Source organism: Rhineura floridana, chromosome 10, assembly GCF_030035675.1.
Source record: "Rhineura floridana isolate rRhiFlo1 chromosome 10, rRhiFlo1.hap2, whole genome shotgun sequence".
Classification (NCBI taxonomy): domain Eukaryota; kingdom Metazoa; phylum Chordata; class Lepidosauria; order Squamata; family Rhineuridae; genus Rhineura; species Rhineura floridana.
Window position 1 is genome coordinate 25,997,751 of NC_084489.1, and position 25,212 is coordinate 26,022,962.

The 25,212-nt window shown below is 40.4% G+C and overlaps 1 protein-coding gene across 2 annotated transcripts in view; it reads left to right on the forward strand.

Moving 5' to 3' along the window:
• OSBPL10 (oxysterol binding protein like 10) overlaps positions 1-25,212 on the forward strand; it is a 112,648-nt gene that overhangs the window by 74,515 nt on the left and 12,921 nt on the right. Inside the window, exons 7-8 of one of the 2 annotated variants that reach the window (XM_061586039.1) lie at positions 6,667-6,813; positions 17,742-18,207. In XM_061586039.1, the coding sequence (XP_061442023.1) occupies positions 6,667-6,813; positions 17,742-18,207 (613 nt within the window). The remainder of the gene's footprint in view (positions 1-6,666; positions 6,814-17,741; positions 18,208-25,212) is intronic. The other variant, XM_061586040.1, reaches the window with a different exon arrangement.

Here is a 25,212-nt window from a genome sequence, read left to right on the forward strand (position 1 = left end):
GCCAGAGAGAAAAGTTCTAGCCACGTCCTGTCCCTGATGGTGCTAGCTTTTTATATGGCATCTTGCTACTCAGGTGCTTTCCCAGGGACCACTTCATATGCCTCCCAGGTGAGTAGCAAGGTTGTTGTGCCATACTTGAAGTTCTGTTTAGTCAGTCTTCTAGCTAAAAGATGTTCTGGACATTTATACTTAATGCATTATGTCTTTATATTTGTCTTGATCTTTTATAAATCAAATGAATAATGTTAAAATGTATGGCATCTTGATTTTTTTAACAGTAGGTCAAGTTGTACAAAGTTGACATTCCAAGAACCCCTATTACTGAGCTTGTGTGTGTGTATTTTAAATAAGGAATTGCCTGAGACTGGAATGTTTTCATTGTGCTCTGCACTTAATGTGTAATCCAAGCATTTCATGGTCCCATGTCAACTAAACAATAACTATGTTGTCAATGTTGTTTGCACTTAACAAAAAATGAACAATTTCAGCTTTGACAAGAGCCTGTTTGGTATTGCATAGCAAGGCATAACCTCTATGTGACAGAGACAATCCTTTTTAGGCTGCATAGCAGTGCACATGCCTTTAGCCTGTAATGATTTGTACAGCTAAATTAATCTGTTGGCAAAAAGCTACTGTTCTAAGCTTATTAGCTATTGGACTACCCAGATATGACACCTGACATAATCAGTTGGAAAATTCTTGGTAAGGTATGCTTAGCTCAAATGATTAAATGTACAATTACATTAAAAGTAGAATTAAATGACATTAAGCCTACTGCAGCAGCATTGATGGATATGATTTATTCCAATCTAACTAATCTTGGTTTTTATAGCTTGCTGCAACAGACATTGTGCATGCAAATAAAATCTCCCTGGTAAACCTATTTGTGTACGTATTTCATACTGTAGCAAGTGCCTTTTAAGCCAAAGCTTCTGCCTTTATTTTCTCTTGGGAGAGGAACATTGTGGATAATATATGTGTTGCACAGTCTCTCCAGTCTAAATGGGATAATCTGAAACTATGTCTCCATATAAAGATGCATAGGCTTGGATCCTGTCGGTTTGCTAACTTGTTGAGATATACTCTACAAAAGAGATCCTTTCCAGAGTGCAGTGCTCTTTCCATGAAGAGTAGCTCCTTCCATTCATGGAGCAAAGAGTTAAGATCCGAGCCATTGTCTTAACTAATATCAAATTCTTGGGATTTTTATGTGAAATACTTATAACAGGATTAGGCAAAAGGTAGACATGGTCCACCTGTCAGTCACTGGCTAGCTCACAGTGAACCATTTAGTGCTGGAATTCTTGCAAAGAATACTGAACTGGATAGACCTTTAAGGCTGATCCATTAAGGCAGGGATGGCGAATGTGTGGGCCTCCAAATGTTGGATTCCAGTTTCCATCAGTCTGCATGACCAGTTGTTAGGGATAATGGGAGTTGTGTAGCCATCTAGATGTTACTGGTCTACGTTTCCCATCCCTGTATTAAGGCACTCTTATTATTTTAAATCATGAGTGCATATCTAAGATCACTTATTGTACCTTAACTAGTAAGAGGTCCTCAGCGTTTGTTCCTGCTTTATAAAGCTAAAAAGCAGTGGTGGACCAGGGGGATTCATTTTTTTTAAAAAAAACAACATGAGATTGAAATTCAAATAAAAAGCAATTTGCTTTTAATATAATTCACACTGCTTTGCAGTGGGCTAAGACTTTCACAGTGTAAAAGCTGCTGATTGTACTCTGTTTTGCTGATTATACAATGCTATGCTGATGTGGCTGTTATGTGAGAGAATGTATATTTATCCTGTGTGATGCTATGGTCATGAGGACCTTAGAATTACTGAATAGTAGAGTTGGAAGGGGCCTATAAGGCCATTGAGTCCAACCATCTGCTCAATGCAGGAATCCAAGTTAAAGCATACCCGACAGATGGCCAGCTGCCTCTTGATTGCCTCTAGGATTGAAGAACCCACCAACTCCCTAGGTAATTGGTTCCATTGTCTTGTCAAGCTTTTCCTGATGTTCAGCCGAAATCTGGCTTCCTGTAAATTGAGCCTTTTATTCTGTGTCTTGTACTCTGGGATGATTGAGAAGAGATCCTCGCCCCCCTCTATGTGACAACCTTTCATGTACTTGAAGAATGCTATCCTATCTCTCCTTAGTCTTCTGTTCTCAAGGCTAAACATGCCCAGTTCTTTCAGTCTCTCCTCACAGGGCTCTGTTTCCAGTCCCCTGATCATCCTTGTTGCCCTCCTCTGAACTTGTTCCACCTTGTAGATGTTAATTTGATTTTATTAACTTGCTAACCCACTTGGTGAAGATGGCTTCCAAAGTATTGCTTTAAGCCAGTCTTTCCCAACCAGTGTGCCTCCAGATGTTGCTGGACCACAACTCCCATCTTTCCTGACCATTGGCAATGCTGGCTGAGGCTGATGGGAGTTGTGGTCCAACAACATCTGGAGGCACACTGGTTGAAAAAGGCTGCTTTAAGCTTTCAGCTAGATATGAAAAACTAGATGACTATGCTGAGAATGTTAAAGACGCAGGGATAGCAAAATGAATCTGAAATTTACATTTTGATTGGCTCAAAGTGGGAAGAGCAATTTGATGATTCACTGAAATATATTAACCATGGTTTACCAAGCAGCCATTGCTTGCTTGCTTAATTCATTTATTCTGAAAGGCAGCATATAAGTACAAATCCCTCCCTTCTTGGAATTTCTGCTTACCTTGTGGAACAGAATGAATTTGTGGAACAGCCTGACATCTTATTCTATCCCCCACTTTTGGCAACAACTCCAGAACTGGTAGTCATAAAGACTTAGAATTCTAACTGTCTCACGTCTACAGCAATCATCAAAATGTCTACATATGCTGACAACTTCTAAAAAAGTTTTTATTGTGTGCAATATTTACACACAAAACTAATTGTCCTAGGAAAATCTTGTTCTTAAATGCAAAATACAGTTCTGTCCTACATATGTCCACTCAAAGGCCCCAGTGACTACTGTGGCACTTAATCCCAGTTATGTGAGTGTAGGATTGTGGGTATCATTATTTTTAACCCTGAGTTTTGCTTTATAAATCTGAAAATAACACCCTTGCCTTAAATTTAAACATAGGAAGCTGCCTCACACTGTGTCAGACCATTGGTCCATCTAACTCAGTATTGCCTACACTGACTGGCAGCAACTCTCCAGAGTTTCAGACGGGTCTCTCACTGCCCCTACCTAGAGAGGGATTGAACCTGGGTACTTATGCATGCAAAGTTGATGCTCTGCCACTGAGCTATGGCCTTTTAGTGTAATTAAATGCAGAATGGATTGCATGATATGTTCTTTAGTGATTCTCTTCTAACAAACAAGTTAACTTGGGACCATTTCAGACATTTTTTTTCCTAGTGGCATTTTAAAAGTGCCAGGCAGGGTCCAAAGTGGTGCGGTTGGTGGGAGTGGGCCTTTAGGACAGCATCGATGAGAGATTTATTTATTTATTTATTTATTTGTATACCGCCCCATAGCCAAAGCGGTTTACAGTAACTAAAAACATTAAAAACAAATATGCAAATTTAAAACACATCTTTTAAAAACAATTAAAAACCCAATTTAAAAATTTAAAAAACACATGCTTAAATGCCTGGGAGAAGAGGAAAGTCTTGACCTGGCACCGAAAAGATAACAGTGGTGGTGCCAGGCACACCTCGTCAGGGAGATCTAAAGATACGTTGTTGAAAGGAGACGTCCTATGCATGCACTGGCATCCTTTCTGCTGCTGGGTCACAAGTCGTGGGGGACAGTGTCATGTATGAACTGGCTCCTGGGGGATATGACTTAATGTGTTCTCGTAAAAACCCAACAATGGAAGCAGCCTTCCATTGGTGATAAGTCAAATGTCATTCAAATAAAGCTTTGAGAGGTACATGAAGATGATTTTGTAACCCTTTAACTTTAAAGGAAAATGGTAATTTTTTCTATTTGGAATCTTACTTTTTTTTAAAAAGTCCTTCATAGTAGGAAAGAAGCTTTTAAAATATGTAATAGCTGAAATCTGTTCCTGTTCTCAGAGCTGAACAAGATGCTCTTTTTAATGCTAGCTCATGTGGCCAGGGGGAGGGGGGAAGAGACCCAACAGCAGTAGCATTTCTCCAGTTGTAAGCAATTTGTAGTTTAAGCTCACTAATCCACTGTCATGTGACTAGAACTGTAGGCAGCAGATTCATGCTGAATTGACATCATGCTTTTCAAATTCACTGGAAATTAAAAAGGAGGTGGGGGATACAGCAGGGAAGGAAGGTGCTCCTGACTCTTCCTGGTACTATTAATTCCTAGCTCCAGCTTGCATGTTATTAAAGGAGCTAGCAGCAACAACTGAAAACACCAACATTTGTTACCTAGTTCAGGACATTCAATGAAGTCGAGCTGGATGATAGACAAACCTGCTGCAGAAACATCCTCTGTGAGTTCTGAAGCTACTGTTAATACGTTCTTTATCTCTGTCTCTCTCTTCCCCCCCCTTTCAAATTAAACTCTGTGTTCTGCACAATAGGGATTTATAGCTTTGCATCTAACTATAAGATTATGGCATTTGATTTTCTACTGTTTTCATTTTTATGTACTATTGAAATTGAAGCTGCTTATTTTGGTTAACAAGTAATGCAAAATAATCATGTGAGAGAATGATATTTGTTATTAATGCCCTGTGTTGTTACATGGCAGGAGAATCTTGCACTTCCAGAGCTACTGCAAAGTACAAAGCTAAACTGATATAGCTGATGCAGTTAACGTAGTGCAATCTCTGTAGGCAATGTTGTTGTAATTACTCTACTAATGGAATTACAATGCAAGATAAAACTGTATTGTTTGGAGAGTAAGGACATATGTTTTACAAGGTATCTTAATTATTACACTAAGGGGTTTGAGTGAATTTTTACTGTGTAAATGTAACTTGCTTATATAATGATGCCTAATTCAGTACAGTGTAGGTAAAAGAACCCTCTGTGTTTGACTACTCAAAGCTCTTGAACTTCAGTAAATAGCTTTTGGGAGGTTAGAAATGGATTCAGTTCCATGTGAAATAGAAGATTCAGTAAAACATTTTTTTCTTCTTCTGAAGCTTAAATTATATGATCTGATCCTTTTCTCTGTCTTCTCCCATTGTACAGAGGGAGTAACTCTTTTTCACACTACTTTTCTAACTACTGAAAATTATTTATTGAATCATTTCAGTTACTGCTATGGAATTGTTGCTGTGCTTTTATGAAATGAAATATAAATGAAGATTTCCCATGGTCTAGTTATACCAAAGCAGTAATATAGCCTCAAGAAATGAGTGGTCAGGTTGTACAGTAATTTTTTTTTAGGAATGAGCCCTCCCTGGCCTGCTCCTCCAAGACTGAAAAGCTGTCCTAACCCAAAACATTCATGCCCAGAAGCCCCTTGTATGATGGCTCTGGTAATAGAAATGCATTTATTTTAGTAAAATTGAATTTAAATATTTTTAGCTAAGAGGGTAAGGCTTGTTTTTTCATGAGGAATTTCATAGTTGCCTTTTTAAAAGAATAAATAGAGAATTTGGTATCTGAAACATGAGGCAATATGTCTGAAAAATGAACATTCTGTACATGTAATGTTGCCTTTAGTCTTTAACATAAAAAATTAAATAGTGCAGAACATCTTAAATATCACAACCATGTTCTTGGCACAACCATTTATTTTTCCTTATGTATTTTCATAATTTATTTTCACTTGAATAAACAAATCTTTTAATATTTAGGTAACTGATTCTGTATTTGACCCCTACCTCCTCAAATGAGTATCTTGTTCCCTGATTTAAGTTAAAAAAACTTTTGTCCTGCCTAGCATCCATATAGACAGCTGGTATAGTACAGTGGAGAGGAGAGCCTTGCTAGGAGTCCAGAGTTCAAAGCCCCGCTCGTGTCTCCTGGGTATAAAGGGCCAGCTAAAGATCACCCCCACAATGAGGGTTACTTGCCCTGCCACCTGTGCAGCCATGGACAAGCTGCATAGTCGCAAGGAGCCCAGTTGCCCCTCAGCTGGCAGGTGTGGATAAGGAAAGGGCTGACTGGTACAGCTGTGGCAAGCTGAGCAGGCCCTAGCCAGCTGGGGAGGACTAGCCTTAGGGGGAGGCACTGGTAAACCCCCTATGAATACCGCTTACCATGAAAATCCTATCCATAGGGTAGCCATAAGTCGGGATCGACTTGAAGGCAGTCCGTATATAGCATCCATATACTTCCAACATTTTAGAAATGAAATCAGTGTCTTCATAGTAAATGCTCAGATTCATTCTGCAGACTCTTTATGGCTTGTCCAAATCCTCAATACTGGAAATAATTGTTTATAACTTATTAAAGATTATGCCAGTCAATCAGTAATGTTGAGAGAATATTTGAAAATAATCTCCCTGGTGTTTTTGGAGAGTTCTAGAATTAAGCTTATATAAATTTATGCCATATTGTTCCTTGTGTTTCAAGCTGATGATACTGATTATATTTTCCCAGAGCTTGGAAAAGTTACTTTTTTGAACTACAGCTCCCATTGGCCCAATCCAGTGGCCATGCTGGCTGGGGCTGATGGGAGTTGTAGTTTAAAAAAGTAACTTTTCCAAGCTCTGTATTTTCCCCTCTCTCTTCTGTCCCTGTCCCCAGTGTTCAACTCGTGAATTGATCCTGGTTGAAGATGAGGCGACAGATAATGAAGATAATGCAGAGGATGATTTAGGAGTAATGGAAGATCAGCGTAGTATAATTCTTCACCTCATTTCACAACTCAAACTTGGAATGGACCTAACCAGGGTATGCACCTCCTTCTCCTTTAACCAACAATGTTTTGTTTAAGAGTCACTTGTTAAAATGGCAGCCCTGTTTGTCTTCAATGCTATCCTCTTCACAAAATCTGCTGTGACAATGCTTGCTCTTATTTTGTCCGAGTTTTGCCTCCTTTTGTGTGTGTAAAGAATATTATCCACTTTACAAAGCAGGCAGTGTGCTGGTTTTGTGAAATGTTTTCTAGTTTAAACTTACATAGCCACATGGTGAACATAGCCACTGCTTCTTACAATTGAGACTTAAAACCAAGAACTGGCCTCCTGACATCTCCCACTTTTTCTTGGCAGAATCTGAGAGATAGTTCAAGTGGTGGTTAGTAGTGGTGGCTAAACATTTTTGGGTCCATGGTCAGCCCCCTTGGGCCATATGTAAAAGTGGGCATAGTCAATTGTTCATTTTTTAATAAAAAAGCACAAGGGGGGTGTCATGGGGCATGTTTCCAACATTGTGGAATTACAACAGGGGGTCCACATAATTAAAAAGTCTTGGGGGGTGAGGGGTTACCACCCTGAAGTAAAGTATGTTGATGACACCCAGTTCTATTTCCATGTTACATCTTGAGTTGGGTGTGGCCATACAAGTCCTTGACTGCTGTCTGGACATAGTGGTGGGCTAAAAGAAGGGTGATAAGCTGAACCCTGATAAAATGGAGACCTGGTGAGTAGGTGGTTCCTAAGTATAGGAAATGGCCCATTTACAAGTACTAGTTAGGTCACTCTTCTTCTGAAGGAACAGGTGCACAATCTGGGGCTGTTTTTGCAAGCCAAGAGGCCACAGTGGCTAGGAATGCCTTTTACCAGTTTTAGCTGGTGCTCCTGCTTCAGTCATTCCTGGACAGGGATAGCCTGGCCGTAATGCCCCATGCACTGGCATTCTCAAGACTGGATAACTTATGTGCTTTATGTGTAGTTACCCTTCAGGTTGGTCTAGAACAGCCTTGTCCAACCTTTGGGCCACAGATGTTGCTGGACTACAGTTCCCATAATTCCTGACCATTGGCCATGCTGGCTGGGGCTGATGGGAGTTGCAGTCCAGCAACATCTGTGGCCCAAAGGTTGGACAAGGCTGGTCTAGAAGTTACAGCTGGTGCAGAATACAGTGAATGAGTTGCTAAGTGGAGATACTCACCACATGCATTTGACATACTGAGCGCATACTTAAACTATGGAATTTGCTCCCACAAGATGCAGTAATGGCCACCAGCTTGGACGGCTTTAAAAGAAGATTAGACAAATTCATGGAGGACAGGGCTATCAATGGCTACTAGCCATGATGGCTGTGCTCTGCCACCCTAGTCAGAGGCAGCATGCTTCTGAAAACCAGTTGCCGGAAGCCTCAGGAGGGGGGAGTGTTCTTGCACTCGGGTCCTGCTTGCGGGCTTCCCCCAGGCACCTGGTTGGCCACTGTGAGAACAGGATGCTGGACTAGATGGGCCACTGGCCTGATCCAGCAGGCTCTTCTTATGTTCTTATGACATCCACTTTGAAAAGAACTGCCCTGGTGGCCAGTTTGCTACCAGTCCAAGTTTAAAGCTTTGTTGTTGACTTACAAAGCTGTAAATAACATGGGACTGGGTTATTTGAGGGAACCCCTTCTCCTGTATAGATCTGTCCAGTCATTAAGGTTTTTGGGAGATGCTCTCTTAGTTGTACTGCAGCCTGCTGAGGTCTCTTGTGGCATCTAGAAGGATGATGTTTTGTGCCAGCTAGTCTGTCAAATCGCATCCCCTCTGAAATAAGATGAACACCAACTTAATGCATTTTTTGAGCTTGCTAAAATATTTCCTGTTTTTCCAGGCCTTTGCCAGACATTAATGCCAGCTTCTTGTATTTATTCTGGCTTCTGTAGATGCTACAGTATTTTTTGTTTAATGTATTGATTTTCATGAATTTTTATATTGTTGTGAAGCATCTTGACATTTTTAATGGAAGGTGATATAAAAGTTTTAAAAATAAATAATGAAGAACCATGCACTATGGACTCCTGTTCTGCAATCTTTGCTCCTTACCATTAATAACTATCTAGCTCTAAGACAGAAGAAAATTAATTGAAAAATATAAATTGGAGTGTTAACATTTTGTTTTCATATAAATAATTTAGAGCTGTTGTATGTGGGAAACTGGGGCCAAGCAGAGTTTTTATTTATTTTATTTTAAACCAAACTACGAATCTTTCACTCTTTGATAGTTCCCTGATTAATATTCCATAACATAATGAGCATGTTTAAGAAAGTTGCAGCCATTCCACATGGACATTAAGATTTTCTTTTAAACTCTAAGCATTTGAGCATGCTTAGTTTGTCCTGTAATAATCAAAAGATTTGGCTATACGTGATGTACAGCACAAAAGAGCATTTAAGTATGCAGATGGTCAGAAGTTTCAAATCCATAGTTAAGTTAATTCAGTTAATAAAAGTATGTGTATGTATTATTAGGTAATCAGATCACCAAGAATTCAAACATTGAAGATACTATTAAAAATTCCTTACTCTGGGATATACATATTTATTTGAATTATAGACTTCAGTGAGTGAAAAGTAATTTCCAAAGCTATATCTAAGGTCTAAGGAGGTAGATTGTCAGCTTCCACTGGTTGGCAGAGAACAATGGTGGAAGACAGGAACTTATCCCATGGCATAAGCAGACTTTTCAAAAGGATGCTCAAACTGAACTGGAATTCCCTAGAACATTTAGCGTAAGAACCTAAGAAGAGCCTGCTGGATCCCATCTAGTCCAGCATCCTGTTCTCACAGTGCCAACCAGACACCTATGGGAAGTTCAAAAGAAGGACCTGAGCACAACAGCACTCTCCCCCGGTGGTTTCCAGCAACTGACATTCAGAAGCATACTGCCTCTAACAGTGGAGGTTGAACATTACTCATCAGGTCCCCTAAACTACTGGGCTAAAATAGCTTATAATCCTCCAACTGGATATTTATCCAATTTTTGGGGTGACTCTTTTATTTCAACCTGGAGTAACAGCATTAAAAATATATATTTTATCGATTGGCTTATCATTTGAATATTTATCAATTCAAAACTTATCTGCGGCCAAACGTGGTTTTCTCTCCCGTTTAGCTGATATTGATTTTCAATCGGCAAATATGGAGGCCACAAAAACCTGTTCACCTTTATATTTTAGACTTCCATTTAAATTTTCTAATCAGGCCCCCTACCTAGATTTCCTAGTCAATCCCAACCTCCGTCTGGCCTTTACTAGGGCCAGATTTAACTCCTTACATTCCGCATTATTGGTGGGCAGATATAAGGGGATCCCTTATGACCAGCGCTTTTGTCCCTGTGCTCGTAAAATTATAGAAACACTTGCCCATGTTATTTTATCTTGTCCTCTCTATGACTCTTTACGTTTTAAATTTCTAGCTTATATATTGGTAAGCATCTCTTCGAAGTCGACTGATAACCAGATTAGCTACCTCATCTCAGGATCTAACAGTGAAATAACCCTGAGTGTGGCCAAATTCTTATATGCTGCACAATGCTTGCGCGTTAAAGATTTTACTATGTAATTTTTATTCGCTATTTGATTGTTAAATGCTTTTTAATCTAATTTCCATTGATTTCTTTTGTATTACATGTACTATCATTCTCTTACCAGACGGGTCTATGACTGTAATAAATAAACTAAACTAAACTACTCATCAGGTCTAGTAGCCATTGATAGCCTTATTTATGCAATCCTCTTTTAAACAAGTTGGTGGCCATCACTGCCTCTTGTGGGAGCGGGTGTCATAACTAAATAATGTGCTGTGTGAGGAAGTACTTTCTTTGTCTATCCTGAATCTTCCCACATTCAGTAGAGGAAAAACCTTCATGATTAGAATTATATGTCCATCCATCTTTTGTGACATGAACCAATCCATATCTTGCCAGACTGATGCAAGAGGTAGAACTTGTGAAAAGCCAGAGAGAAAATTTGTTCTAAAAGGAGGCTTCCGTTCTCAGACCCATAAACATTTTTTAACTGTTACATTTGTTATTACTCTTCTTCAAATTACAGCATAAAGGCACAATCCTTAACGGTCCCCCTTCTTTACAGCACATATCCATACATGTGTGTTTATTATATAATATTTCAATGTTGATTTTAATTAAGATCTCTTGAAGTTCTATTTTTAATATTTTATAAATAAAACACAAATAAATAAAACATTCTGAGTTGCTTTTGAACTTTCTCCATATCTGTATTTGTTACAATTTTTTGTTCATTTGCATCAGTTGCTGGGGAAGTCTAGAAGCAAAGGAAGGAAACCCGCTTTGCTCCAGGCTTTGAAGAAAGTCAAAATCAATAAGAAAGCAAGACCTTTCCCTTTCCCTGCAAACACCAGAGAACTTGGCTAGGGCACCTTCCGTATTTGTGTGTGGCATTTTGTAGATCACCTTTCTTAGAAGCAAGTGGGTGAGGCAGTGATGACCAACATCCAACCAAAATTTGTCAACCGCTCAAGCCTAAATTATTTTCTTTTAGTGATTCTTTTCAGAATATGTTAGAATCATCTTCTCTATGGAATTCACTCTAATTAGTCTTTAAAATACACTTGTCAAATACAGTACACCAGCCATATGACCTGTATTCAAGTAACCACAGTTTGGGGAAAATGCTCTGCATCCCTATAATGTATATAATGCATAGAATTTAGCATGTGAAATATAGTAGAAGTACTGCAAAAAGCTCTAGTTGTATTGGGTTGTTGTCTTGAGTGTGTGTCATTTTTCAGAACATGGGAAGGTCAGAAAAGCACTGACTTTGATTGGTGCAGTAACCCAATACACCAAGAGTACTTTCCTGAATAATGCATGAAAAGAAAATGGTTTCTAGGTCTGACCTCGTAGACTGAAGGAAAATATAAAGGGCAGCTAGAGCAGAGGCACTGGTGAAACATGTATTTTCCCCTTGAATTAAATGTACTGGTAACCATGGAACAGAATGCTATTAAATATTCATTTGCATGTTTGAGGACATTATGGAGAATTTTTCAGTCAGAATGGATTATTTCAAGATGATAACTGGGATGAATGTATAGCTTTTGCTAAGTGAAGTAGCTTTAGAAATATTTTCCTTGGCATAATGGTAGAAGACCTGTATTTTTTATTTGGTTTTAACATTTTATTTACATGTACAAAATAAAAAGTGGGGGGAGACACAACAGTGGACAGACAACATATAGGGGAATGGGGAGAGGAATAGGGAAAGTCGGGGGAAGTTGTCCAGTCAAAATGCCCAGTAGCATGATAAAGTACTAGATATTCACAAATCTGGTTTTATGCAAAAAGGTCTGTGTAGGAAGTCCATATAGCAGAGAATTTAGCTGTATTCTGATTTGGAGTATTGGAGCCAAATTTCATGTTCTCTACACTACAGTATTCTGGTCCATTTGGGTTCATGCTGTGTCTTGATTAATTTTTTAAAATGTATTTTGAGATGCAGGAGAGGCAACCCAGGATCAGACTTATCCACATATCCATTTCTTGGGTGTTGTGGAGCTCACACCTGGGTGTCCCAAGTGTTGACGCTCAACCTTAGTTAGTTCGGACAGATAGGCGACTAACAAATAAAATTTTATTATTATTATTATTATTATCCTGTATTATCTGTTATTTTAGTCAGCACACTGTTGCATTCTAGGCTCTGCACCATTTTTTTCTAAACGTCCAGTTTATATCAAATTGTGCAATGACTTCTGTGATTCAGTGAAAAACGTGGATGCAAAAGAAACAAATGCATTCCCATAGGGTTGGGCTTCAGTCAGACCTGACTCTCTGATGCTCCTTCTTTCAAAAAGATTCTGTGGGACTTAGCAGATTTATGAGGGTTACTGGATGTTCCTTTTTCCATTTTTGATGACCTGGTGTGGGTTTCTGTGACTGGTTGTATAGGGTTGTGTTTCATATCTTAATTTAAAAAACAACAGACTAGCTTGATGATGTAGGGACTGATTTTGTAGACTAAGATCTTAACAGGCATTTGTTTACACTGCATAGAGCTAAGATGCCATGAAATGCAGGATAACATAAAAATACCTTTTAAAAATGACATTAACATTTCCATTCTTTCTCCCACATCTGACACAAGATCCTTTCTATTGTCCTAGCTAGACAATTTGAGTAGCGTTTTCAGTCACTACTTGTTACTTCTTAAACAGGAGGAAGGATGTTCTTGGATGTCATGTGGCATATCAGTGTGGCAGCTAAGATCAATAAAAATTGCATGTGTGAGAATACAAGTGTCTTTTGTGCATCTTTTCTCCTAGAAGTTGCATGGGGAGAGGCGACTTACTGCTATTTTAAGGGTAATAGCGGAGTAGTTACCATAAAGACATGTCTCCTAGGTTTTATTTCCAGCCATGGAGAATGTACCACCAAGCCTGTCTGACTGTCCTTTTCACGACTTGAAAAGGGCTTCTGCATTGCTGGAACACCTCTTATTTTGTGCATGTTAATATAACAATAATCACAAATAAACTTTTGGACTGAGCATCTCCCCTCCCATTTCCCACATACTCAGGATTTATCTTTGCTGTCCATCTCTTTGTTGTTCTCTAGCAAATAACTTTCCTAAGAGGGACTGTCTTCCTCTCTCACCCCAACATCAGGAGTAGGAGTTGCAGCTGATTAAAAGAGTGCCTATGAAAGCTATTTTAATGCAAGGATTTTGTTTGGAATTTCTTAACCATTTTCAGGTCAATAGTAATATTAGCAACCCCTGGTGTTCAGTTAATTATTCTGGCTTTTCAGCAGCTTAGGAACTACTGGGATTTAGATAGTGGAGCGTGAGAGCATATGTTGGCCTGTTCCACAATAACTTGTAAGAGTACTGTATTTGCTTGCTACTGTTCATTTAATGTTACATGTTAACTCTTTTCTACCTGTCAGATGTTGGCAGGGATGCAAGATTTGCATATATTTATTTTTGCTTTTCTAACCAAAAGAATACTTTTAAAATAAAAAATATTTAAATACCATGCAAAGTGCTGCAGAGTTGTTCTTGGTAGAATTCTCAGCTTCAGGTAGAGATGTGAAGGCCCAGGAAAACGGCTGGAAAAAATTGAGGAAAACTGCCTCCCCATTTTTCTGGGTTTTTTTTCTTTTTTAGAGGGGCACAACAAAAATCCATTGTTTCCCCTTTTTTCTTCTGGGCCTTCACAATTCTAGCTTCATGGGGTATAGTCATTATGTAAAAGTGGCTACCATTACTTTCTTACCTTTGATAATCTCAATTACTAGTCCATGAGGAGGAGTTTCTCAGCTTTTTATTGGGTGCAGGTAAAAAAGGATCAGCCTCCTGTAGTTCCTAGATATGTGTTGCACCTGTCTACCAACCACTGTCTTACAGGGTGGGTACATCTTTGTGTCCAAAAGCCTTGGGGAGCATTGCTTCATCCACAATGCCATTTATATTTTTGGGGAGAAACTCTTTTTAACACATTCATTGTGCAATCCTGTCTGTGTTTATTCAGAAGTAAACCTCACTGTATTCAGTGGAGTTTACTCCCTAGCAAGTGTGTTAGGACTGCAGCCTTAACATTGGGTAATAATCTGCTTTATATTTAGAATTAATTTCCTATAAACTCACATAGTTAAACTGCAGCATTCGCTCCTACAAGATGTATTGATGATCACCAAGTTGGATAGCTTTAAAAGAAAATTGGACAAATTGATGGAAGATAAGGCTACTGATGGTTACTAGCCCCATGGCTATGTTCTGCCTTTGGATGCAGTATGCCTCTGAATACCAGTTGGTGGGAATCACAAGTGTGAGATCACTGTTGCACTGAGGACCTGCTTGTGGATTTTCAATTATATTTAAAGATCAAAAGCAGTGTTTTTGTGACTGGTCTTCGCCCCCCCCCCCCGAAAGCAACACCTCTGTGTATTTTGCTGCTGCTGTGAGATATGTAGCATTTAGTGACTACAGAAGAGGTCATTTTTTAAAAACCATTTGCTGCTTTACTTATATAAACCCGTTTTTATGTAATGCAGATGATGGTTATCTGCTCTCTCCGGGCCTTTCCCTTATTAAACTTGAAATTGCAACATGGGTATAAACCTGGTCAAATATCTCCTCTGCAGAAAACATAACAGCATTTGTCTCCTGAAGGACTTGCTTATTACGTAAGATCATATGCTCTGCCAAAAGTAGCATCTCTTCTCCCCCTGCCCCCCATTTGTAAATAATGATTGTTGGTAGTGGCCACTAGACACATGCACTTTTGATTCTGTTCTCTCTGTAAGTCAATGTTAGCCCTTAGTATTGCACAGGTGCTGACGAGGAATGTAGCTGAACGTCTCCTGAAAGGATTTTATTACACCAGCAGTTTTCCCAAATAAAGCATCATAGGAAGGGCGGTTCTGTACTGGATTTGCACGTGATTTTTCATGCTTCCTTGTTACATTGCTCTTTTCATTGTAAAAACATTGCATCTGTTAATGGTAATAAAAATACACAGCTGTTATGACAGGAGTTGCTGTTTCTGTCCATTAATAGGCAGAACCATTTGGCAACCAGTATCCTCAGTCACATATATGCTATTGGGTAGTCAGATCAGTAAGACAGTGCTGGGCGTTATTCCAGAGTTGCTGCTTGTGCTCCATTCTCCATCCAGCTATTGCTGTTCCATTTTCACTGGCAACCCTGCCAAATCCCAGGTGTTTGCTTAGCAAAAATTGATATTGTACATGAGCAGATTTTTTCCCCTTGCTGATTCTTATGTCCATGTTGAATCTTGCCAGAAAGCCAGAAAAAAATTATTCCTACCTTGTTTATACTGCTTTTTGTGTGTTTCTTAGAATAGGAAACTACCTTGGTAGATGTTCTCTCTTAGATTGTGCTAACATTTACTGATCAAATGGCATGAGTAGGCTTTTGTAGTGCTTCAAAAACCTCCTCATCTGTTTATCCAGAGAGAGCAAGGGGAAGACGTGTACACCATGAGCAATGCTGGTTTGTAATGTTATACCATGAAGTTTCTGAAAAGAGGATTATTTGTATGCACTCTTATACTAGGTATAAGTGTGACACTTAACAGTGGCTTAGGCATCTTGATTGAGCTGCAGGATTGTATGTTTTCTGCCTCCTATCCTTTCTCTCTTGTACACACATTTCTTCTCTTCTCCTGGCTGTAGTGGCATTGTTTTGGGGTAGGCATTGGTAATTATGATTGGGGCTTAAATGCCAGTTCAGAAAGCATGGCTGAGGTAGAGTAATCTTGTGCACGCTCCCATAAATCATCTCAGATTCCTAAACTCATATTAGTATTCTGAGACTAATAGCTAGTGCACACAAAAGAGGGACAAATTATGAGACTTGCTTTGAGAAATTCAGTAATTTCACCATTGTTGGCTTTGACCTGGAGATCTAGATTCAGATTAATGCTAAACCATAACAACACATTCAGTAATCTTTGCATTTCCATCTGCACAATTGAAATATTAATGTGGACAAGCTTATTGTAATGTCTGGATGTATCAAAGAAGGTGCGCTGCACTGAATATTAAAAGTGCGATGGAAGTTATAATGGTGCTTGTATCTCATATCTGTTCTGAAACAAAGCTTTGAAGGCATCAAACCAGGAGAGGGAAAATCTACTTGGACTTCTTTCATCTTTGGACCTTTCAGGATTTTATTACAAGAAATGTATTTAAATTTGTATTTTGTCTCAATTTACACATTTCAAAATGTATGCTTTTCTAAAATATGCATTCTTGCAAAATCCAAAAGATAATTATGTTCTGATCCATGTATTAGTCTCAGAGGTGTGAATTAGATCCATTTGCTTTAAAATGCAGACTGAATGAAATTCTTCAGCCCTAAAGGACACTTATTGGGTAATGCCTGTGATATCACTAAAGGCAAAAGTTGCACACTCCCACTATCAGTCCTGTATATGATCAGGTTTTAAAGACACATTTGTTTAAAATTCCTTTTGCCTAGGTTTTAATGTGCCATTGATTGGTTTGGTACTTTTAAAACTATGATAATTTGATTTGAATTTAGTATTGCTCTCCTGGGCTTAATGTGTAATGTTATTTTTTAAAAAAATTGTTAATACTGGTTTGTTGGTATTTTATTGCTAATTTTTATCATGATTTGCATGTTGGAAGCCACCTTGAGAGGGTTTGACCTGGAAAGGCAGCCTATAAACACTTTAAAAAATAAATAATACCAGTGCTCAGCTGGCAAAGAGAAAATTAAAGTGGGATCAGAAATTGACTGTTGAATTAAGTCCCATGTCAGTTTTCCATGAGTGGTTTGGAGAGGCATTAAGAGCCTCACCATTATGAAGCACATGCTGCTTGGCACAGCTGAAGCATTACATGCAAACACTAGAAAAGGATGGAAAATTAATGAGAAACAGTGTGTGCTTATAATCAGTCCTCTCTTTCTTAAGAGTGAGACTGGGGGCAACATTTTTGCCACTCTTTGATTTGAAATGGGTCTAAACTACTGGTGTCTAGAAACAGATTCCTTAGTGCCACATCCAACCTGCCAGCTGCCAAAGTTGGCAGGTTGCTAGTAGAACTCAATTAACTTGAGCCAAACTGATGTACCACTTTCTGTAAACAATGAATGCTGTCAGTGAACAATTGGTTCACTTATTAGCTAAGCAGAGCAAGACAATGAAAGAACCCATGCAGTTTGAATAGCGTGACCTTGTTACTTGAAGATTCTGGTGAAATAGAGACTGGCTTTTACAATTGACCAAAGCAGTGCGTGTTGCCTTCATTATTTACACTTTAAATCTTGAGAGGGAGCTCTCTGCGAGTACTAAGAAAAAGGTTGATTTTGGCTTTTTAGTTTTGTAGCTTAGCTTAACTGTTTACTCTTCCTTGATGCAGTCATGAAAAATCATTATTTGCTTTTCCCTGCATTCAATACAGGTAGTCCTTCCAACCTTTATTTTGGAGAAGAGGTCCCTGCTGGAGATGTATGCCAACTTCTTGGCCCATCCAGACCTGTTTTTGACTGTTTCATCTGGAACCACTCCTGAAGAAAGAATAATTTACTTTGTGGAGTATTACTTAACAGCCTTTCACGAAGGCCGAAAAGGAGCTGTTGCCAAGAAGCCCTATAACCCAATTATTGGAGAAACTTTTCATTGCTCTTGGGATGTGCCAAAAGACAAAGTGAAGCAGTTGAGAACTAACTGTGCCTCTCCGGGTCTCAAGGGCCAGGCATCATTTGAATGCTATAAGCTGAGGTTTGTAGCAGAACAAGTATCCCATCACCCACCAATATCTTGCTTTTACTGTGAGTGCAAGGAGAAGAAGATGTGTGCAAATGTTCATGTATGGACCAAAAGCAAGTTCATGGGAATGTCTATAGGTGTTTCTATGGTAGGTGAAGGTAAGATATGCTGCAAAGATATATTTTATAGCATGCTTGCTTGTCACACAAAACTTTTGAAAGCTTTGAAGAAGTACAAAAAGAATACACCATCCTCCATAAAACGTGTATTGTAATAGCAGCAAAGCACATGATCTACTGTTCAGCCTCTGGATACTAAAGCAAAATAGTGGAAATGCTTCATATATAAGGCATTCAGGGAAATGAGTGCCAACAATTAAGTGAGTGGTCAGAAAAGGGGGGGAAATGCTCAGGTTGCTAAGCAGTGATTTACAGTTGTGTTGTTATTCAGTTAGTATGTTTGTTCTACAGGCAATAGATAAGAGAGTTGCGGCTGAGGGTTGAAATAATACACAGACACAGCAAGCTGGGTTGAACAAAGGGCCACTGCATTAAACTTCAAACAAACCTCTTAAACTAAACCTGCAGAGGGAAAACATAGGTGTGGGAACTGTCTATAAGCAAGCAGTTGCAATACAGTTATCAGGCACCCATCCACTGCTGTGGCCAGGGCCAGGCATTCTGCTTACCCCTAACCCCCCACACACTCTGTAGGTGAGCACAGGAGCCTTCCCACGTCACCACGCCTCAGGGCCCTACAACTCCGGGCAAATGAGGTAGATTGGTCCGAAAAGCACCTCATATCCTGTCCCTGGGCCCTAAAGCCCTGACTTGCAGGCCTCCGGAGCTGCCAATCATCTCCAAGGGTGCTTAAGGGGGCCACCTAACTGCCCTTACCTACTGCCCTTCCTGCACCTTGCCTCCACAGAAGAGGGACAAATCTCTATTTAGTCCCCCTTTACCCCACTGTTGTGAACTACATCTTGCAGACACGTCCATCAAGTCAACTCCATCAGCCCTGTAAAGTTCAGCTCAAGTGCTGTATATGGGGGTGATGTATAGCCAATCCCCCATGTGCCAGAAGAGCCAACTGAAGCTGCTGGTTTATCTTCTTATGTACCCTATCTATGCTCCTCAGGTCCCCCAAACAACGCCAGACCCTGAGAGGGAATATGTCTGACCATATCAGAAGGACTTGAGGCCAGCATTGCGTAACTACCTGCAGGTCCTGGCATGCCTGCAAACTTGAGGGCCTTGCCCTTAAGTAAATCGAGGCCATTCCCCCCCAGGTGAATGACCACAATTTGCAGAACCGTCTGCACTAAACTTTGCTGGAAAAGCATGGGTAGGAGCCCATCCCAGCATATCCTCCGTCAGCCCAGCCGTGGAACCGTGGCCCACTGACTGAGACCCAGCTGCAAACCAAAACGTGACTGCACAGCCCAGAAGGTCATGCTATGGCCACAGAGTAGGATGCAAATCCGCTTTGTCTCCGTACAGCAACCTGCCAAAAACAAAACAATCACAAATGGTTAGGCTCCTGGACCTCCAGACTTGCCAAAGGGGTGAATATAACTCTTGTAATCCCCAGATTTCCACCTTCAGATGGCCTGCATCTGCATCTGTGAAAACCCAAGATGAGTTGCCATGGAGGCAGCTCCAGTCCTAAAAGAGTGGGTCCCAAACCCCTTGGGTTCCACTCCCAGGCCTTGAAGTGCAAGCTTAGTGAGTGCCTAAAATTGAAATGTTGTGAGGGGAGACCCGCCTCATGTACATAAAAATAAACCTAGCCTGGAGCCCCGGGCCACCAGGAAAACATAACACCCTCACTGGGCAGATGTCCAGTGCTGGGGAAGGAGACAATGGTCCAACCCTTGTGCCACTGGTCTGTCTTGGACCATCGTAACTTAATATTGGCAACCCCCCCTCAAAACTAACATCGGACAACAGGAGGGCACGTAGAGAAGAGTCCAACTTGGACCTGGCAACCACTTCCCTGATCTGGAAGGCTCCAAAAAATAGTGTGAGGGCTGCTGCGTGAAGCAGCTTAACCTCATAATGTGAAGAGCATATGGCAACCCACTGGCCTAACAATCCCATTACCAGGTTGTGTGCAAAAGGGCAGGGGGGATCAGGGGTATCTGGGTGTTCTCTAGCCCACCCGGCCAGGAAACGACGGACCCTAAAGTCCTCCAAATGGTCCTGAAACCCCCCTGCCTTGGCCATAAAGGAAAGCCCCACCAGCTTACCTCTCAGCATCCTGACATATAGGCCCTTCCTCCTGCCTTCTACCAGGAATTCCAGCAGGTGATACACCGGAGTAGGCCACACCGGCATGTAGCCCCTACTGGCCCTAAACTCCTGGAGCTTCGTACCTGCTCTCTTATAGCTGGTGAGCGTGCTGGGGGCAATGGATAAGCTTATGGCCCCCTCCGACTCTGCTTTCCAATCTCCCAAAGCATGGGTGGCATGGCATCCAGTTGAGCCCTGGCCAGCGGCGCCAGCTGTTGAAACCTCTCTATCTGATTCCATGACAGCATCAGTAACGCTATTGTCAATACCTGGTATGTGCTGTGCATGAAAAAGAACATTAAAATGTAGGCACTACAGAACAAAGGACCGGACAAGGCCCTTAACCTTAGTGTTCTTATATGTAAGGGAGTTGATAACCGGGACAGTGACCATATTATCACACCAAAAATGGACTGTAGAGTTCTGTAGCCTCTCTTCTCATAAGTAGACCACCACCACGACAGGAAAGAATTCAATAAAGTTTAAATCTCTAGTTAACCCCTCTTGAATCCAGGTCTGCGGTCAGCACCCCTTACACCAGGAAGTCCCCAAATCCAAAAGCCCCCAACACATCAAAATGAACTTGCAGTTCTGCCTCCAGGAGCTGGCACTCCTTCCAGTAAGATACCCCATTGAAGTCCTGCAGGAAAGAGGACCACCACACAGCCAGGTCTGCACGTAATGCTGCCGTAACCCTGAACCTATGGCAAGGCCGTAAAAGCCCTGCCATGGCATCATAAACCCACCTTAAAAACGCACGGCCCAGTGCAGTAATCCTGCATGCGAAGTTCAAATGCCCCAAATTATTGCATTGATGTTCAGCATAAAATTGCAATCTGAATGCTTGACACAAAAGCACAATATACTATTTCTCATTATTTTTGCCTAGGATGTTCACTTCCAAACCAAAATTAAGGATTGGATTGCAGCAAGGAAAGAAGAGAGTAAAATCTACACATGTGCACATGCACACATGTACACAACATGTGTGTGCACATTATATTTATTTATTTATTATTATACTTATATCCCTCCTTTCCCCAAGGAGCTCAAGATGGCATACATGGTTCCCCACCCCAATTTTATCCCCACAACAATCCTATGAAATATGTTAGGCTGGTCCTAGTCCAACACTCTAAGCATTGCACTGCTCTTACCACTAGACACAATGCTTTTACCTCCCTTTCCTGTCCCTTGCTAGATGGAGGCATTATTCATATATCTTTTGCATCTAGTTCATTCTTTTACATAGAAAAATGAGTTTTCACGGTCATGATTCAGTTTTAAGATACTGAGTGTAGACCATTTTTACATTCAGTTATATTTTAAACCATGCTATTTTTCAAGGAACACAGTTATATAATTGATTTTTTAAAAAAACCCACTGATTTTTAAAATTGATTTGTATCAACTCTCTAGTCCACTAATTGCTTTCTCCTTTCTTGGCGTTCGGTCAGTCACTCCTAAAGGCATTGAATCCTAACTGGCTTTTCTTGACCAGAGGAGCAACTGTAGTTGCAGTGGCTGACGTTTTCACATTTTTGATGCCCGGCAGATATAAAAGCCTAGAACATAGCTTGAGCAGATAGCTAAAAGTATGGAATCAGTGGCTACTGGCCAAGATGGCGCTGCTCTGCCACCATTGTCAGAGGCAGTATGCTTTTGAAAACCAGTTGCTGAAAGCCGCAGGAGGCAAGAATGCTCTTCCATTCAGGTTCTGCTTGTGGGCTTCCCATGGGCATCTGGTTCGCCACTGTGAGAATAAGATGCTGAATTAGATGGGCCTTTGGCCTGATCCAGCAAACTCTTCTTACATTCTTATGAGTTATAAAACAGCTTGTGGTTTGTTTGGAAGAACAGCTGAAAAGAAAATATCTTCCAAAAAGTCTTGATTTTTTTCTCTTTAGGGGGAAAAAGCCCACCCCGGGTGTGTCTCTGTGTTATAGCTAAATATTTACAGTCCACTGCCCACAGATGTAAACAGTCACTTGAAGGTCCATCTAGCCCAGCTTAATCTTCTCTCCCAAATGTTGCCCATTCTAGACAATTGTGATTTTGGAGATATCAGGGATTCAATCTGGGATATTTATGCTTCTAAAGCAGGGGTAGGGAACCTGTTTTTTGGTCCAAGAGGCAGATTCTTGTGTGGCCACACTCTAAGGGCCAAATGGGCAGGTCCAAAGAGCAGTGTATAATAAAGCTTATTATAGGAAAGCTTTTCCCTCACTATGCAACGTTCAGTTTCAATGCAACTCCATAAAGTTTAAATAACACACACACATCAATGTATAGGAATTTTTTTTCATTGTATAGCTTTCAGATAGTTTTAGTGCATTCCATAAAGTGAACACACAGACAACAAGTTATAGGAATCTGAAAAGTGCCAGAGGGACTTTTGTGTACCTGATTGAAGATGAACCCGCCACAGGAAATAAGCTTCCTGGTTGCTAGGGAAAAAGGAATGGCAAACTATAGAGTTTCCAAGGACTAATTGTAAATAAAACAGAAGCAGGAAAAGTGTACTAAAGGGGAGGAGAAAACAGAAGCTTGTTAGGACCCCATGGATTCATGTTGCCTGGTGTCCATCACTTATCAGTTACAGTTCTGACGTCACTCATTGGCTGAAAACACTAACAGGAGGGAGCAGCCAGGCTAGTTCATTTCACAGAAATTCTTTAGAAGGATACCTGACATTTCCCCCCCGTAACTTTCTTTTTATGAGGGGTAGAGACTGACTTTGTTTTTTTAAAAAAAAATGAAAGCTCAGAGTCTGGAGCACCAATGAACACCTGTGCAGGTGCCAGTTTAGTGACCCCCAGCATAATAAGCTGATTGCAGTTGCTTCTGGCAATTCCAAGGAGGAATATATTACTTCATTTTGCCAAAAGAAAAAAATGATGATTGGCTGTGAACCTCCCAAATCGAGAAATTAATTGTGCATTGGGGAAAGTATGAGGTTCTGCTGATAGGTTTCGAAGCAAAAAAATAAGTAGGATAGTAGGGTATACAGTTGGGCTGTCATGATTTTAAGCTCATTTGTAGTAAGCTGTTTGGAATAAATGATTAGTGTTGTGATAGCAGTAGATGTTGAGCTCTAGTCTGCACAGGCAAGGCAGAATTAGCTTGCTGCACAGAGGTTTACAGCCAACACAGTTCCAGTAAGGTGGCAAACAGGAATGAAGAACTCCGACACAGTCCAGCTTCGTGCCAGTAACAGAAATCTTTATCAACGTGCAGTTAACAAATACAAATACATTCACCAACATTACATGCTCCCCCCACACAGCCTGGCTCTCTAGGCTTCTGATTTATAGCCAGTAGATAAGATCAGTTGCAGCTGTGTGTCCTTGACTAATTGCATAGCTTTTAACTCATTCCCAACATGGGGAATGACTTAGCTTAAACATGAGCCAACAGTAGATTAGATAAAACAAGATAATAATTGAAAGCAGATGGGAATTTGCCCTAGAACTAGGGTGGGGGGGGGCTGTGATGCTCCAGATGTTGTTGGACTTCCACTCTCATCAGCCACAGTCAGCATGAACAATGGTCAGGGATGCTGGAATTGGTAGTCCAGCAATATCTGGAAGGTCACAGGCTCCTAACTCCTGTCTTAGAAGAAGCAGGACAGGGCCTCTTCTCTGGTGGCACCCTGGCTATGGAACTGCCTCCTAAGGGATGGTAGATGGAACCCATTTCTACTTGCTTTTAGGTAGGGAGTAAATATGTTTCTATTCTACACAGCTTTTAATCATTTTAATATGTGAAATTTAGATTCTGTTCTTTCTGGTCTGAAGATACTGAGTGCTCTGTTCTGTTTGGTTTTAATATTTGTATACTGCTGTGGGAGTCCTTGTTGAGACAGAAGGGACTCATGTGATAACAGAATTCAATCATATGATAATGTATGTCCTTGCTGGTGCTGACTTGCTGTTATTTTTGTTCTGCAAATCAGTGCAGCTGCTGTTTGTTATAGTGACTGAATTCTGATCCAGCATGTACCATGTGATTGAAAAATAGAGACGTGTGAGGAACCTCTGTTGTAGGAAACCTCTCAAGACTGTTGATCCCTTCTGGCACCATTCTTTGCATCAATCCATGCAGAATCAAAAGGGAATGTTAATCCCGACTCCTTTTGGCTTTTCACCAACTGTAATTTTAGAGACCTCCCATGTCATCTGTGTATTTTATCCATCTGACCTGCAGAAATGTTGCTCATAGTATACGATCCAAGAGGGAAGAAAGCATCATATTTAGCAGTGCATAATAGATACTGTAATAAGAACTTGTCTTTTCTCATATAAGCAGTAACCATAACATGGATCTGCCTGAAGCATTTGTTCACTTATATCCTTAACATTGCCTAAATCAGGGATGCAATCAGTATTATTTATAATTATTTATTAAATTTATTAGTTGCTTGTTTTCTAAAAGGTCTCCAAGCAATTTGCATTTAGAAAACATAAACAAATAAATTATACCACAGAAACAGTAGAAATTCAAATAATACATCAACATTTCCATACAACATACAGAAAACACCCCCCCCAAACAGCCATAGGAAGCTTTGGCAGCACACTAGCAATGCCACAGAATGGGCTCATTCCATCAAAGGCCTGAGGAAAAAGTAAGTCTTTACTTAGTGCCAAAAAGATGTCAGCAAAGCCCCCAGACCTCACTGGGGAGAGCATTCCACAGATGAGGAGCTGCAACTGGAAAGGCCCCCTCCCTTGTTATCACCCTCCAAGCCTCCCTCAGAATAGGAACCTGGAGAAGGGCCTCAGATGACTGAACAACCTATCCCAGCAGACAGGCCTAGCTTAAATCTGCATTTTTGTTTTGTGCTATATGTATTTATCAGTTCCTACTGTT